The 17,897-nt window shown below is 32.8% G+C and overlaps 1 protein-coding gene across 1 annotated transcript in view; it reads right to left on the reverse strand.

Annotated features, from left to right (window-relative positions):
* Nucleotides 1–17,897, reverse strand: part of LOC112959301 (contactin-associated protein-like 4) — a 221,809-nt gene that overhangs the window by 42,821 nt on the left and 161,091 nt on the right. Inside the window, exons 10-13 of the mRNA XM_026053304.1 lie at nucleotides 13,649–13,820; nucleotides 9,507–9,613; nucleotides 7,518–7,637; nucleotides 3,687–3,884 (exon numbers count right to left, since the gene is read on the reverse strand). Of these exons, the coding sequence (XP_025909089.1) occupies nucleotides 3,687–3,884; nucleotides 7,518–7,637; nucleotides 9,507–9,613; nucleotides 13,649–13,820 (597 nt within the window). The remainder of the gene's footprint in view (nucleotides 1–3,686; nucleotides 3,885–7,517; nucleotides 7,638–9,506; nucleotides 9,614–13,648; nucleotides 13,821–17,897) is intronic.

A 17,897-nucleotide genomic window follows, 5' to 3' on the forward strand; every position in this document is an offset into this window, starting at 1 on the left:
AAAAAAAAAAAAAAAAGACTCCTCTCATTATCAAGTGCACTTTAAAATACCACACATATCTGCAATGCATATTAAGCATCTGAACAGAATGCTATTTGGTGTTAATCAGATATGCCCAAAGACAGGTGTTAGATCACAGGCAATAGATTCAATATTTATATACTTAAAGGCTGCAGAAATCATATTAATGATCATTCTGAAAATGCAAGTAGATGTATCGAATGGGTAGAAATGAGGTATTGAAAGCCTATTTCTTCTCTGTGCAGTGCATTCAGTCATCATTGTTTATAGCTAAATGATAAAACTAGATGTTTCCTTAATGCTACAGCTTTGCAGATTAAACTCAAAGATCGTGCCAAGCAAGCACAGCAATAAATATAAAAATTATACAGAGCAGATAATCTCTAAAGAAATGAAGCATAAAGATAAACCATCTGAAATGGGAGAGAAGGGTGAAAGATGCAATGAATGAAAGTTGGGGCATGAGAAGAAACTCAAGTACTGTTAAATAGTAGCGTTCTTTATAGATATACGTCTTATTGATGTTGCTGAAACTCAATGCTTTCAGCAGCAAGCCCCCACAAAGAAGCTAGAATTTATCCTAGTTTCAACTTTACTTACAACTGCCATTGCTTATTAAACCTCGTAGTTAGATAAGACCTCTGTTACACTGACAATCTCTGAGCTTGTAAACATATTGGCTGCATTCATTACTGCACAACTGTCAGCTCAGCAGGCCAAAAAACAGTGACAACAGTTTCTGGGAAAGTTAAACTTGCATAATGGCATCAATGGCCAGTATCAGTGTTTCTGTTTGCAAGCCATTACAGGAGGAAGACAAGCTAGCAACAGCTTATAAATAATTTATCAGTCAACACTTTAAAAATCTTCGAACGATAAGGACTACAAAAAGCAGTGCATTTTTTGCAGTTTCAACAACATACCTAAACTTTACATTGCAGTTATGAATTAATATCCCCCAGTCTTTGGCCAGGGACATTGGGGTATGTTTAAAAGCTAGCCTTAGTTACTGGCTTACATAGTGAAATGAGAAGACAGTATTTACTGAAACACTTGAAGTTCACACTGATTAATCCAAGTTGGTTTTTCTGCTTTAGAAGTAAACATCGCCTGGGGCAAAATAAAGCTAATAAAAAGGGCTAGAGTTTTTTTTTCTAAATGAACACACACATATAGTAGCAGGTAACTTCTTTTCTGACATGATTTGAAAATATTGTACATCTGGTGGATTGTAATGTATTTTTAAAATATACTCCAATAAGAATTATTGCCTGCATTGCATGTCCCCTCATTTATTTATCATAACAATCATCTTTTTTTTTGTCAGATATGCCTAGTGGTGGTTACAGATTATGGAATTAGAAATATAGAATATTATCTGATTAAATAGAGGGATTTGAAATGCAAATAATTATATTATCAGATTGAATGTACCATTTAATCCCACCTAATTCCATAATCGGTATTCATAATGAAATAGTTGAGAAATCTGCTTTCAAAGCTCTCAAAACCATTTTTAGTAACAACTTTAAATATGAAACTAATATTCTTTGCAAAGAAAAATATGTTCACTCTTTCCTCCATACTTCTAAGTGAAAAATAATATATTTTGAAGAATAAAGAAATGAAAGTGAGATAGGATTGCTAATTCATCCATTTTTTTGCCTAGTGGATGATACTGGAATGATATTCAGGAGATAAGAGGAGACATTTCCTCTGTTGGAATGACCTTGAAAAGTTGCTAGATTTCTTCTGAGGTTGTCTTTTGTAGTGAAAGAATGTCCTAAATTTATACTGCTAGAAAAAAACAAAGATGACAAATTGGAGGATTTTCCCATCAATAATATTTTACAGCTTGGATCCTGAGGTATTCAAAGAATTAAAATATTTACCTCAGTAAAAATATTTTAGGATGAGTTTAAAAGTCATGCTGTTGACAACACTGACTGGAGTTTGGTTAGACACTATGCAGCTTTAAACAGTGCTTACCTACACACTGTCAATTTTGCTTCAAAGTAGATGTCTTCAGCACTTCTACAACAGTACAGCTTTGTGGAAACTAACTCAGCAGAACTACCTCAGCTAATTCTGTGTATATCTCTACATTATTGTGTTATTCTGAGATAGATATCTGATCTACGCCATTTAAAGTTAGCTTGGTCAGGTCTTCTTAATCTACAGTCACTACAGTGATTATGTGTAAACATAGTCGTAACCTTCCACTGATAGACAAACCTGACAGGTGTCAATGTACTTCAAAACTCCTTGCAAACTCCCCATGTCTGCTGCTGATGGAGCTCAGATGCTGAAAGTAGCATCTGTTTCTGTAAATAACATTGACACTAAGCACACTGATTACTGAGTTCCTCGAAGAATGAGCACCAGAACACACTTTTTGGGGCAGAAAAATAAAATAAAATAAAATAAAATAAAATAAAATAAAATAAAATAAAATAAAATAAAATAAAATAAAATAAAATAAAAATGTTTTTTTCTTCCCTCTGAACCTAATCTCTTAGCACAGACAAGGAGGCATCTTCTTCCCCTCAAGACTTTCTGTTAATATGACTGAATGGCTCAGACAGGGTCTAGGCCTATTGGCTTCTTCTGCCACAATCATTACACCTGAAATGGGGCACATCTGATTTCCAGAATTTAAAAATCATGGATTTTATTTTAAAGAAGTAATTAAATCAATAATTCTAAAAGGAGATAAGGAAAAGTTGAAAAGTTAGAAAAATGTAGCTCTGGCTGCTTTGAAATGGGGTAAAGAACATAGATCCTCATTCTCTTTCTAACAAAAAAAAAGTTTATAACTCAATCTTTTAAAATTTTAGAAATCTACATAACTTACACAGAAATCACACACTAATGCAAAAATCTGTATACCAAATGATGTAAAATAAGAGACTTGTGTTTTTCACAGTTTGTTCAGTCTCAGTGGATTGCTTGTTTGCCTTTCTACCCATCTTTTTCTCTGACTATTTTTTTCCCAGGCCAACAAATTCAGGTGTTTGGGGGCTGTGTTTATATTTGTTTTGTTTTCTTCAAAAACTTACTCTGCAAGGTATTACTCTGCAAGGTATTTACTCTGCAAGGTATTTATTACTTTTTTTCCTTTTTTTTTTTTTTGTAATATTTAATGAATTAAAGCAGATTTTTACACATAAAACTGTTAACAGCAGATATGCATCGGTGAGAATTAAGATGTGCAATTGACTACCTAAATTAAGTACATCAGAGGACCCCAGGTATTTCTTCCCCTAAAGCAAATATATTTTTCTCATGTATCCACAATTTAAACATACATTTATATATTTTATGTTGAACATATAACATATATAAAATACTTTATATTTCCTCAATAAATAACAATTGCCTAAAAATCCCTGAAGGCTCATGAACAGGAATTTATTAACAACAATCTCTGTTAATTTAATAGATTTACAAAAGAAATTAACTTTAAGAGTATTTAATATGATGAATAAAAATCATCATAAACCAAAATCAGTATTTTTCTAGTTCAAATATAGGGATTTGATTACTAGATTTTAAAATTGTTGTCATAAAACAGCAAAATGCTTCTTCCTGGAACTAAATACCTGCAAAAGTTCATAAAATGAAAAGCATCAGGCAACATAGTAAGATGTGTTTGCTTTACTTACCCTGTTTATCTAAAAGCCTTGACTTTTTGCAGTGGTAAGCAAGCTCCTGTTCACAGTGTTCTGCATGATTAATTGTAGCCCTAAGCTGATCCAGACTGGCAGAGTACTTGAAAAAAACACTGTGTGGATTCTCTCGATTAGCACTTTTGACTCTGGTTAAGTTGGTGTTGTTGTGCTGTATAATTGTCCACGTTGTATCTTTGAAATCATATGTGAAAATTAATACAGAATATGAAAGAATTACAAAAGTTAGCAGGGGAAAGAGAATTCATGGAGAAATCTATTAAAGTAATATTTTTGGTGACAAAAATGACTTCAGTATGTGAGACTCAGCAAAATGAAAACAATTAATCATTGCTTCTATTTATAAGTAGATTATCATGATTGTAGCAGGTAATCAGATTGATATAAAAACTGAAAAAAAGAGTAAGTGAAAATACATACTTGTACTAAACACAAGTATTAAAATACTTGTATTTTAAATAAGACATACTCTACATGGAGAATTGCGTTGAACGTATAGATTATTATTATTGTTGTTGTTGTAACTTTTTCCAGGCTTAAATTGTTCATAAAATGACACTTAATTCTATCTTCCATTTCATTTGCATTATATTTTTCATGGTATTTTTGCATTAATTTAGATTGTCTGACAAAATAGCTTGCACTCTTTTGCTGCTATATACAGAAGCAAAAGTAGCTCCATATTTTGCCTTTACTATAAAACGTAGATTATATGTAGTTTTTCATAGGCATTTGAAATCAAAAGGTAACCATTACTTGATGCACTATTCAAAATCTGTATTTAGTCTAATATTTCATGACTCAATAACTTTCAAGGTTCAACAGAGAGTTGTTTTCAGCCACCTGAGGTAGTTCTGATTTATGATAACCACCATGGTATTCCCACTTGACTCAGTGCTGTAACATGATAAAGTACTAGTTCAGGTTCTGAGTGCTGCATTTCCCTAAAAAATACATGTTGCTCATTATTTGCTCAGATATTGCTGAGTGACACAGTTCTGTACTACACTGCATTGTGTAGGCAGGACTAATGATTCATTTAAACCAGGAGCATGCACAATATTGCCAAAACATTACTTTTAGTGGCAACTGAATTCTGTCTGAGAAATATATTGTCTATTAACAACTAGTAAATATATTCCAAACATTCTTTCTGGAAAAAATATCTTCCAAAGTAAGGCTCTTATAATGAAAGAATAGGAAATACTTACATATAAGTATAAATATAATTCAGAGAGTTGAATGGCACAATATTCTGTCTCTTTATAAAAGATATGTGGATATGCACACTCTAGTGAGTAATGAACTATCCATACCCATCTACACTAGAGAGTATGGTAGTAAGGACATCAATAATTATCCAGTTCTATTTGCAGTTCACAAAAATATTTACATTAGGATCTTTCAACTTTATATGATAATTGTGGAAAATATCTTTAATTATAAACACTTAATCTAATCTAAAACCAAACAAATAAAGAATTCACTTTAGCGTCATGAAGTCATTACTTAAAAATTTACCAGGAGCCATAGGATAACTATCATGTATTACCTCATCACTAAAGAAAGGAATTTTTATACACCCTGAGACACTAAATTCCATGACATCATAGCACAAGAAGGCATTGCACACTATTTCTTGAAGGTTGCATACAACGGAGTGTAAAAGCACTCATTCTTCTTAGTAGTGCAGAGATTAAACGCTCCATGGTCCCCAAAATATAAATTGCCATAAATACAGGTGGCCAGTAGAGGCCACCTGTAAAAATATGATTCTGTTTTTATTTTAGCTTTGCTAAGTCCTCTTACACTCTGAAAAGAAAAGCATCAGGCTTCCACTTACAGAGGCTGTAGCAATCTAACTCATCTAAATCTATTCCCAGATAGGGTTGAGCAAACACCTAGTTAAAGCCTATATTATGGTCACTTAATGATGATGCAATTATAGTGGATATGAGGAATATTATTTTTCGTAACTATTATAGTATTAATATTAATAATATTCTTATATCAATATTTATTACTATTTAATAGAGTTATGTCTTATTTCATTAGAATCCTTCTGGTCACATAAGGCTGACGATAGATTTTTATAGTAAGAAAAGGACAGCTGGTTATTTAAAGGACACTATTCATCAAAAAAAAAAAAAAAAAAAAAAAAAAGACATCCAGATGTAATCCCTCTTCTAGAAGTATTATAACCAAAGCAGTCTATCCATGCAGCTTTATTATCATTGACGGTGTGATTTTGCCCTCAAAGGGAGAAAATTAAATGCTTATTTAAAGGGTACTTTGGACTGCAAGCCTTTCACTTCGAAACCCACTACCAAGACTGAGGGTGGCTGCCCAAAAATAAAGCCACAGGATTGACAAAGACAAGGCAGGGCTGCCAGAAATACAGACATCTGTGTGCCCTGCCTCTGGTGGGAAAAGGGAACACCAGTCATGAGGAAATGGGGAATGAAACAAATAAAGAAGATTCATCCTGTCAGGTTGCATTGCAAGACGAAAAACTGATCAAAGAGGTTGGCTTAATGTGGTGGATAAGGAGTGACTGAGGAAAACAGTAACAGCTGTTCATGGACACACAAGGATGAATCTGACACCGCACTGTATCTCAGAGGGTTAGACTCGGTTTGAAAAAGTAGTCTTCTTTCTGCCATAATTCTTTGGTCTCTTTTAGTCTCACAGGACACAAGTATTTCTTTGCAAGGGCCTATGCTAATCTGAAGTATGCCCACTATCAGCAAGCACAATTTAATTAATGAGCCAAAGTCATGAGATGAGCTGGGTAGACGAACCTGATCCGAGAGAAACAATCCTATCATTTAAGTATATACAATAAATAGTTTTTTGATTGCTGTGAAAATCTACCAATGTTGTTGGCAGGTACAGTTCTATCAGTTTCTCAGTAAATTGACTGTGATTGTTTTTTCCCTTGACAGGTGAAAAAAACTGTTTATGAAACAAACATGTAGCATAAAAAAAAATACAGTAACAACAATAACAAAAACAAAAGATGATTTTAAGCATTTTAAGCTAAGTCAAGTTCTTAACATTTGGGATATATTCAAAAAAAATATTCATGATTCATCCAACTAATCTTTTAAAGACCTAAAACTCTGTAAAGATCCCTATTCATAAAAGGGAACATATCTTCACCACATAAAACATGAAATATCCCCATCATTTTATCTGGTAAGCAATCAAAAAAAAAAAAAAAAAAAGAAAAAGAAAAAAAAAAGAAAAAAAAGCCTGCAAGAAAATGGGTGCAGAAAAAGAGATCGAGTGCTGGAAAATAAGGTCATGAGAATCCTACTAGAGGAACTGGCCTCCTTCAAAAGATCTACAAGGATTCTGAAAGGCAAAGTTTAATTTCTTCATAAAAATGTAACATTAGAAGTTTTGTTCTGAATTCCAATTGTTCATAAGTCTTGCAGGGAAAATATCAGTAATTTTCTCATAAAATATAAATTATCTCTCATTTCCTTAAATGTCCTCAGAGATTCTCCAACTTTTAAAGCAAAATTACCCCCTCTCTCCTGGAAACGGTCTATTACGAAATACTCTCCAAATGAAGCACACATTTAAAAAAAAAAAAAAAAAAAGGGAACTCAGAATTAGCTTCAGAGGCTGTATTCTGTTATGCTTTAATTTCTCTATTTTTGTCTAGTATCTTGAACTTTATTTTTCTTTTTGTACACAAAGCTCGTGAATTACAGAGGCTTCTCACTTGATAGGTTGTGTTTCTATATAATGAGCATACATACAGACTGAACTGTGAGTTAAGGAAGTTCATCACCTCACCTGTCATATTACAGTATACGAGAAACGGTCCTAAGGGGCCGCTTCCATCCGAATCAATATTGTAAAAGCCTGAAGTGTTCCCTCTGTGCTTATAGGCTTCACATGACTGCTCATAGACGGCTGCAAAAGAACATATTCCATCACAAACATAATGGCATCATTTTTACATTTTATTCAGTGAAGGGGAAAAAAAAAAAAAAACCCACATACACCTATGTATGAGGAAAATAGATGTTTATTCAGAGCTAAAGAAAATAGAAGAAATCACACAAAATTATACATTTTATCTAAATTTGTAAAGAACATTTGATTTTCTTTAAAGGGGAGATCTAAAGGGGCCTTCTCAAGTGTTTTCTCTGTATTTCAAAATAAAAATTTGAGGGAGCAAATAGCAAAATGAACCACCTCAACAGAACAAGATTTTTCTTATTACATACAAGAGAAAGGAAGCAGTATTTCTAGATGTTTGGGTTGTCTCCTCACATTTTTTAGCTTGTGCACTTCTTATTTGCAGATAAAAGGGCAAATGACTTGTCAGGGACTGCAGAGAAAGAATTGAATAAGCAAAGACAAAAATGACAGCTCCTCAGTCCTGGGTCATGTATTGTATATATTAGTTAAAGGCTGATGAAAAGTCTATAGCAACTTCTTTATGATAGAAAAGTGGGCAAAGAGATTTCTGCATTCTCTTTTGTAATTCTACAGAAAGAATATTTCAATGTAACTTCTTATTTAGCCAGTCCATTACTACTGAGCTCATACACATGCTCCTTCTTAAAAATTATACTTCTGGCAAAGTCATCAAAGCTGGAAAAGGCACTGGCAAAAAGAATCAGCCACTACCTTCAAAGCAAAACAAACAAAAAAAAAATTAGAAAGGCTATCTAGATAATTACACAACTAAGTAAGGATTACAAATAGTTGAGAAGATTTTTATCTATATTTTGTTAGTGAAATTATACAGATGAATGACAGCATGCTTAAAAAAAAAAAGTGACTTAATTTGAAATCATTATTAAAATCACTACCATCAAATACTAACAGTATTATATTTTATATCCATAAATACAGCAACCTATCAACAAGATAATCACCTCAGAAAACTTAGGTATATGTTTTTCAAAATTGAAAAGAACTTTGTAACCCCTAAGATATTGTTGTTGTACTCTTGTTGGTACATTTCGTCTTTTTATTATGATAATGAGGGCATTTTTTTAATATCTAAACATTTTAATACTGATTTATAATTCGTCTAAGTATATATAATCAATGCTAGAGTTTATTTACTCTGCTCCCCAGAACATACTTAAAGCAGTACAAATGTGGACATGGTTTGTAAAATTAGTTGAACAACTTTCAGTTAGTTTAAAACAAAGATTTAAGTACAGTCATAGCACTGAGCAGATTAATGACATCTTTATTCACTTTTATTTTCTGAATGTCTCCTAAGTTTTCTTTTTTTTCTTGAAAAAATGCAATGCCAAAAATACCTAAATGCAATACCAAATTTCATGAAAAATAATTATGTGATGCCCACAGAACTGCGTTCTCCTTTTATTTATGCCGTTTGTTTCAACGACTTTGTTTCAACACTACTGCAACCTTCTCCTAATCTAGTCCCTGGCTTATCATGTGACGATCTTTAGACAGGAATGTAGTTCCATGGTCTTAAAAAATATATATATTTACATATATACTATTTATTTTGATGAATACAGTGTAATTAGACATGTTTCTAAATGATGTACTGATTTAGAGAGGAGATTTTTATGACCACTTGTCTAAATAATGAGAAATATGACATAGGAAGAGATATCTAGTAGATCTTTCAATAAAATTTTCATTTCTCAAACCAACCTCTTCTCAAAACAATGTATGAATATCTAAATGACTGAAGGATCCTGTAATACACATGATGAGGACAAAGGTATATTCTTGGATGAGAAAACTATTAACTGGAGGCAAAATCATAGTCAAAAAATGTCTTACGGTAATGGCAAGTAGCTCCTTTGTAACCAGTATTGTTACAATTGCAGTAGAAGCTGTTCCAGGATTGTGAGCACTCACCACCATGTTCACAGTAATTAGGCAAACACCTGAACAAAAAAAAAAGCATATTCACTCTTTTCCTTATTCTAACACTGCACTGACATTAATTTAATACTGTAAAGGAAATTTTAGGCATATCAACGAAGATGTCAATGTGACTCTAAGAAAATTAACCATGGAAAATTTCCCTTTATATTCTTTGCTATTTGTATTGACTATCATAAATATATTAATTTTTCAATAAGCCAGAGAAAATAGAAATAAAGAGTAGCATGCAGAATTATTCCCTACATTCAAACAATTAACAATAATTTAATCCAAATTTATAAACCAATGAAAAATTTGCATGCTGATAATTGAACAAAAAGTTTTGTGACAGATGTGATTTCTTCAGAAGGATGAATCTTAAGGTAGAAGATGTCTATTCATCATAGAAGATTTCTATTCTAAAAATCCCAAAAAAATAAAAAATGGTTCCAAAACACATGTAACTGACCATCTCTCCTCACAGTTACTTCCTATTCTAAAATTGTGACTATTTGCAATTCTAGAAAGGATAAAAATACCTTAATAGGTCTTACTAAGAATACTACTTAGTAGTATTCTGGTAGTATATGTGTATTGATTTTGCTGGCTTTCTTCTGATTTACAGTGGTTGACTAAAAAGAAAATTTGCCTGCAACTGTTTTATCACTAGAACTGCAGCAGTATCCCTACGTATATACTCTTGCCTGGACAAAAAACTATATATCTTTTTTCAATAACTCGAAGTGAAAATATATTTAAGTAGAGCTGGATGCTTCAAATGATTGTTATAAGCTTTTCACCTTGGAAATTAGCTAAGTTAAAATTCTAACTGCCATGTGTGCACAGAAAATATAGCTCAGAATGTATAGAACCATAATTATTAACCAGAAAAAGGAAGTCATGCTAGCTAATATCCACAGCTCTGTAAATTTATTTTAATTTATTCAAGAAATCATAGAATGGTAATATTTTAAGACTCTAAAAATCCATCCATTCACATATCTGTCCCATGAATATTCAGAGTCTTTATATATCCACTCATACTGAAGCTCTTTTTTTTTTTAATATATATATTTATATACAAAAATAAGAAAAAGTTTCCAGAGACCAAAAAAAAAAAAAAAATCTAAGGAGGTAAACATAAATATAGGTCTCTAACTTGCAAGGAAATAAGTGAGATATTTATCAGTGAAGGGGTTGATCATGCACCTATTATCTCTCTCATACTGTTTATATTTAAAGCAAGTTTAGAGAAGGTATAAAGTTAAGGAAGCTCGAATTTGAGAAACAGGCATGAACTTTAGGCATTGGACTTAAATTTACTTTGGTATTAAGTAACTTGTTTAAATGATATCTACAAATGTAGATAGCAATAACTTTTAGGATAAAAATTTGGTTTTGCTTTCAGTGAGTATGACTGAAGTTATTAGACATATATTCAGTTATTATAAATATATACTTCCTCTAATACTGTTAACACTCACAAAACACCTAAGATGCCATTTAGTCCATTCTCTGACAGCTGCTCTACTTGCATATATTTCAGTCATAGTTTCCATTGCCTTATTCTTTTTTGATAAATATATCATTATTCCCACATTGCAAGTAATTTACACGGTCTTCACTTGTATTGATTCCTTCTCCATTTTAATTCATCTTCCTAATAGTATTCACCAGATGAAAAGTTTAAGAGAAATTGGTGATGATGTTTTAGCCAACTTTAATAGAAATGAAAATAACTTATAGTTTATATCTTTTAACAATAAATTTTGTATTCTCTATTTCAGAGTGTATAATAGAAAGTAGCCACTAATTAAGTCAAAGTGTAGCTATACAATTACACAACTTGAAGCAGCTCTATCCAAAGCAAGACTTGTAACACCAATTTCTCTGAAGAAACTACTTTTCTGACAAAAATTTTAAATTCTTCCACTTAAAAGCAAATGTGTATTTCTGCTTGAAATAAAAAGCAGTGTATCAAGCAGTTGCCACTTATGACTTGATATACTTTTAAGTGCATAGAGTCTACAAATAATGCGTAACTTTAAAGAAAAGACTAATAATAATAAAAAACTATTTTTTTAAAAGGGAATATTGAATGGGAAGTGAGATCTACTATGGACATTTTCCAGAGAATTGTCTACTATAGACATTTTTATAGACTCTGTTTACTATTGTTTCAGACTATGGAAAAAAAGAAGTTTTTAATAGAACAACTAATTGCTATAATTGATATAATTTTCATTTTTTTTTTCTTTTTTTTTCAGTCATTTATTAAAAAAAAGTTCAAAAACTTCCCCAGTACTTTTTTTTAAACATTTAAGATAAAACCAATTCATTTTGAATGGTATGAATGGTGCCACTGCTGGATGCCAAAGGCAATAATTTCTAGTAGGCAGTCTTATGTTTCTGTATTAGGGTTTGATGTAATTATGACAGATTTAACTGGTACTCTCTCCTTTGAGACTGAATGTGCTAACTTTGTGGGTCATTTAAAATGACATGGTGTCCTTTAAAGTTATTTTGTCTATGGTTTATGTATAATTAGTAGTTATTAAACCAGTATATATTGATAAAGCAGCTGAGAGAAAGGCTATTAAGGAGAAATATATGAAGAGAATTATTTGCATGCCCAAGAGGTATATGAGCAGTACAGCATTATACGGATATTATACAATGAAATGACTAATCTGAAGGAACTTGGGAAGAGCAATGACTGGAAAGAGTCATAGTAATTCATATATAGGAATAGGATTTGGAAGTTTATGGAACCAAGAAAATAAAAAAACAGTATGAAAATGATAGGGACTTTTGTTTGTTGCCTTTTAAAGAAGATGAAGCTATTAAATTATACCCAAACACTCAAATTAATGCTTAAATGGCTACCTATAACGACCTTAAATCTGTTAAAGAATATTCTCTTTACATGTTGTCAGTATATATATATGTATGTGTGTGTAATAAATATAAACAATATACTCATTATTTTCAGTTTATTTTTTTACTGCATATAAATTCAGACCATTACTCAAATGGTGTATTTTAAATGTGTTCATATATTTTAAATGTGAAAAGATATTGTATTTACTGTTATATTCTTTCTATTGCAAAAATCATAGATAAAAACAGAATGAGGGTGGTGCTTTAGCATTTCACCATGAAATCAGAGATGTGAAGAACTTAGTAAAGATTCAAATGAGCAAAGACTGACTTTATTTTTTAAAGAGGAATTTAAAAATCAATTACTTTTTATCTGTAAATTTCTATTATATTACCTTAATTTTATTTTATTATTTATTTATTTAATTTACTATTTGAAAAGAATAAAGATACGCAAGAAACATGAATATTCAGAAGATGCAAACAGCTTGACAGACTACTTGATAACTAGAGATTCAGCCACATGTACTCCTGGCATTATAAGAACACATTGTGAACAAAAAAAAATAGAAAAAGCAGAAACTTCATATTCATGAAAACATAGCTCACTGGGAAAGTAGAAAAGATAAAGAAATGGCTTGCCTGTTCTCATCTATAGAGAAGATTTCTATCATTGAGAGCTTAATGACAAAAGTCTTGATTAGATCAGCTCACAGACATGTAGTTCTAACATGAGAATATTTTCTTACAATCAAGAAATGGAATAAGACATGTTACCTATTACAATAAAATAATAAATAAGCAATAAAATAAATAAAAATAAGCAATTTAGCAAGTTTGGCAGATAAAAAAATGTGTCTTTTCAAGAAGGATTTTCAACGAGGTGCAGAATTAATCTGATAAGCAGGAAGTGTGTTGCATATGGGAACTTGCAAAGGATCAGAAAACTCGAATATTTCTATATTTTTATGTGCAAATGATAAATCAGTAAATGGAAATTTTCTTTCCATAATTTTTTCAGGTACATTGCAGACTAGTACACTAGACAGGTCAAGTATTTGACTTTTGACTATTTATGAAAAAAGAGCATGCAGTTTTCTAAGTATGCTGATCTTTGTCATCAACTCAGTTGTGAAACATTCAAGGAAATGAATGAATAGATAAGATTCTCCTACCTGTCTATGATGCCGCACAGGTCTATCTGCAGGTCACTGAAATTGCCATGAATATTTTGCTGAACTGCAATCATATCCACAGGTTTGTTACCAATAGAAAAGAGTCGCATGCATCCTTGAAAACCACCAAATGAGCTGTCACATTCAGTATTATTTCCACCACTAGGACAGCCTGAAATAAGCATAAAACCTGGAGTTGAAAACGATTATTTTATTGAAAAGATTTATATATTCCAAGAGTAGACCAGATGTTTGCAATTTCCAGATATTCTAAACTTTCTGAGAGAAAGAGTTCAGTCAGAAACATTTCTGTTTAAGCATAGTGATGGAACTGAAAAACTTCTGCTCAATCTCATGACTTTAAAAGTATGCAATCACTAAAAATCAGGATAAAAGTTAATCCAAGCAACAGTTCAAAACCAAGCAAAGGATCAATATGTTGATCAATACAGCTGACTGATCAATCAACCTGCTTGATCTTAGTCATAAATGTTAGTTTACAATACAAGATGAACATGATTTGGATGGTCTTTAAGTCACAAATCAAGTCAAAGAAGATATACAACGAGCTAGTAAATACATTGATCTTTATTTATCAGTACCATCTTACCATTTCTGTCACTTTTAATAATAGGAATGCATACACTTAGTGGATACCATTAAAAATGAAGTTATTTTGAGAAAGCTGCTACATAGTCAGCTACTTGATAGGTTCATAGTTAGAAAGGTGTAAGCAAGTTTAATCATGTAAGCCTTTCAGGCTACCTTTAAGAGAGAAAGAGAGAAAGAGAGAGGAGGGAAGGAAGGAAGGAAGGAAGGAAGGAAGGAAGGAAGGAAGGAAGGAAGGAAGGAAGGANAAGGAAGGAAGGAAGGAAGGAAGGAAGGAAGGAAGGAAGGAAGGAAGGAAGGAAGGAAGGAAGGAAGGAAGGAAGGAAGGAAGGAAGGAAGGAAGTGTCTCAGCTGACTTGAAATATAAATGAAGTGTAAATGATAGTAAGTAAGCATAACGATCAGAAGCCAGATCAGCATATGTTAAGTTGTCGTATGTGTGTGATACACATCTCCTGATGAAGGTGGATAAATGATGAACCACAGAATCACAGAATCACAGAACTGATTCACAGGTTGGAAGGGAACTCTAGAGATCACCTAGTCCAAGCTACCTGCTCCAGCAGGGACACCTGGAGCACGGGGCACAGGGCGGCATCCAGACGGGTTTGGAAGATCTCCAGAGAAGGAGACTTCACAACCTCCCTGGGCAGCCTGTGCCAGGGCTCTGTCACCCTCAGTCCATTCCCATGTGCAGAGCTGAGCAAAAGTGGTAGAAGACCACTTCTGATGATCATAGAGCATCTGGCTAAGCTCAAATATATAAAAAAAAGAAGTACACAGGGGGAATCAGGGACAGGTTATTTGAGAGAAATACAAAGATATCACCTATGTCTATAGTAAAAAGAGTCAGGAAAGCCAAAGTAGAGCTGTACTTGAAACTAGCAAAGGAAGTGAAGGGTAACAAGTACACTCCTAGCAAAAGGAAGATTAAAAAGGAAACTTAATAACATGGAATATGGAAAAGGCTGAAATGCTCAAGACCTTTTTTTCTTGACAGCCTCAGACCTTCCAAACCAATGTGCTGGCAGAGCACAGTTTGTGGGAGTGAAGTAGTGTCTACAACATAGGAAGAAAAAGTTAGGGTTCGTTTAACCTATACAAGTCTTTGGGAAGGTTATAGAGCAAATCCTCTCAGAAACCATTTCTAAAAATATGAAGTACAAGAAGATACATGGCAAAAGGCAACACGGATTTGGCAAGAGAAAAAAAATGTCTGACAAACTGCATTACTTTCTTTGATGAGATGACTGGCACTGTGGGCTAGAGGAGAACAGTTAATGTTAAGGAGATGTGGATGATTAAGGAGATGTGGATAGTCAGTGTTGCAAAGTCCAAATGATAAGAAGTGGTGTCCCTTCAGGGATCCGTGCTGGGACCAATATTTTCTCATGTGTTTGTTAATAACCTGCATGATGGAATGGAATATGATCTCAGTGAATCTATGCATGATACCACACTGGGAGCAGTAGTCAGCATGTTGGAAGGCAAGGCTGCTATTCAGGTGGATCTGGACAAAGTGCAGAAATGTGCTAGCAGGAACCTCAGGAAGTTAAGCAACAGTAAGTGAAAGGTATGTCTTCAGTGGGATAACCCCTGCAACAATACAGGCTGAGGGCTAAGTAGCCCTAAGAAGCAGCTCCAGAGAAAGGACAGAAAGGTCCCAGGAGAAAATATGTTCACCATGGACCATGAATGTCATCGTAGCACAGAAAGCAAATGGCATGTAGGGCTGCACAAGCAAAAGTGCAACAAGTAAATCCAGTGAAGTGATCCTTACTGTTAGTTTGTGAAGGGACCATGAATAAAGTGAGACTACATGAGGCCACATCTAGAGTGCTGTGCCCAGTTCTAGGGTTCCCAGAACAGGAAAGTAAAGGACTAGTGAAGCAAGACCAACAGAGGCTATCAAAATATAGTCAGAGAGGTGAAGCATAGGGCAATGAGGAACGTCTGAGAAAGATCAGACTCAAAAAAAAGAAAACAAAAGGAGATTTTATTGCTGTATAGAAATACTTGGTAGGAGGATTCAGAGACAACGGTGCCAGACTTTCTCCAGAAATGCGCTAGGAGAAGCGCCAAGAACACAAGTTGGAAATGATAGATTCTGATCAAATATGAGGAAAAAAAAAAAATTACCATGAGAGTGGTCAAATTTCAGATCAGATTGCCCAGAGATACTGCAGGATCTCCATCCTTGGAGTCATTCAAGACTTGAACAGATAAGAGTTCCCTGAGTTGTTCTGAGCAAGGAATGGAACTAGCTGAATTTCTGATGATTCCTTCCTATTCAGATTATTTTATAATTAAATGATTAATGCTTTATAAGTATCTAACATTATGGGGCTTTGTTTATATTTTTGATAGTGATCTATCAAAATCACTGTATTATTGATAGTGATCTGGCTTGTTTTGATCACTGTAAGTTAATTACACATCATTAATAAGTCAATAAACTTCTTTGATCCTGATTTGACTTAAACCATGTAAGTTATGCTTTTTTAACTTGAGACAATTGAACACTAGTGCCTGAATGTATTGTGTTGAACACAACAGGTGCCTCATTTCTTTTTTTTCTTAGGGTAATATTTTATCTGAGATAATGCAGAAGGGCCATACTTTGATCTTAAATAATACTGCATTTGGACACATCATTCAAATTGCTTCTCATTTCATCACATTAGGAAGCAGTGGCTTTTAAGACATCTCTCTGTTTTTCAGAGCTAATGGGTACTTCCTAATATTCTGTAATGACAGCACTGAGATCCACCTATAGGAAAATGACAACGGAAACTTGTATATCTAGTCAAACAGGTGAAAAAGAACATTAAAAGTATTTATGGTTTTGAAGAAATATAAAAAATGAGCTAAGAGTGCAAAGAAAAAAGAAATAATCAATCTCCTTTTTCTGGGAAGGAACAACTATCTCTAAGGGAAATTGTTCATTAACTACTTTACCAAAAAAAACAAATTATGTGACTTGCAAATGTCAAAGACAGAATATAGTAATTTTTCAGTCCCAGTTAAATAAATTACAATTTTTAACCATATATTCTACACAACTTTATACAAATTTAAACTTTTTTTATCTATAGTGAAAAATATGACACTCATTTTTGATGAAATGTAGAGTCCCTATATTAAAAAAAAACCAGTGCCAATAACATAGGAAAAATCTTTGACATTTCATAGTCTGCAAAAATCTGTTTTAGACTTTTTTTCTTATTGTCTGTCTTTCACATCATTGCACCTTCTAACTCTGTTACACTGAATTATCTAGTAAATGCAACACATTAATATTAATAAAAGTGGAGTCTGTGCATTAATAAAAAAGGAAATTCGTTAAAAATAACTTAGCACTGAGATGTTTGTTATGTTTTTAACTAATCTCTTTTTTTGCCCTTATAGCTGCAATGAATTATTATCCCAAGAACTGAGATATGAAATATGTCCTTGATGGTAGCATGTCTAGGGCTTATGACGACATCATATACTAAAGAATCTTCATAATAATTCCATATTTTCTCAGCTAAGCATACATATTTCTCACGCATCTTTTATTCCTTAAAACAATCAAAATAATCATTAAGTTTCCCTGAACAGCTCTCCTGAAAGGTTTATATTCACATTTTAATCATTG

Source organism: Nothoprocta perdicaria, unplaced genomic scaffold (genome assembly GCF_003342845.1).
Source record: "Nothoprocta perdicaria isolate Ctin4 unplaced genomic scaffold, notPer1 scaffold_114, whole genome shotgun sequence".
In the NCBI taxonomy this organism is placed as follows: Eukaryota; Metazoa; Chordata; class Aves; order Tinamiformes; family Tinamidae; genus Nothoprocta; species Nothoprocta perdicaria.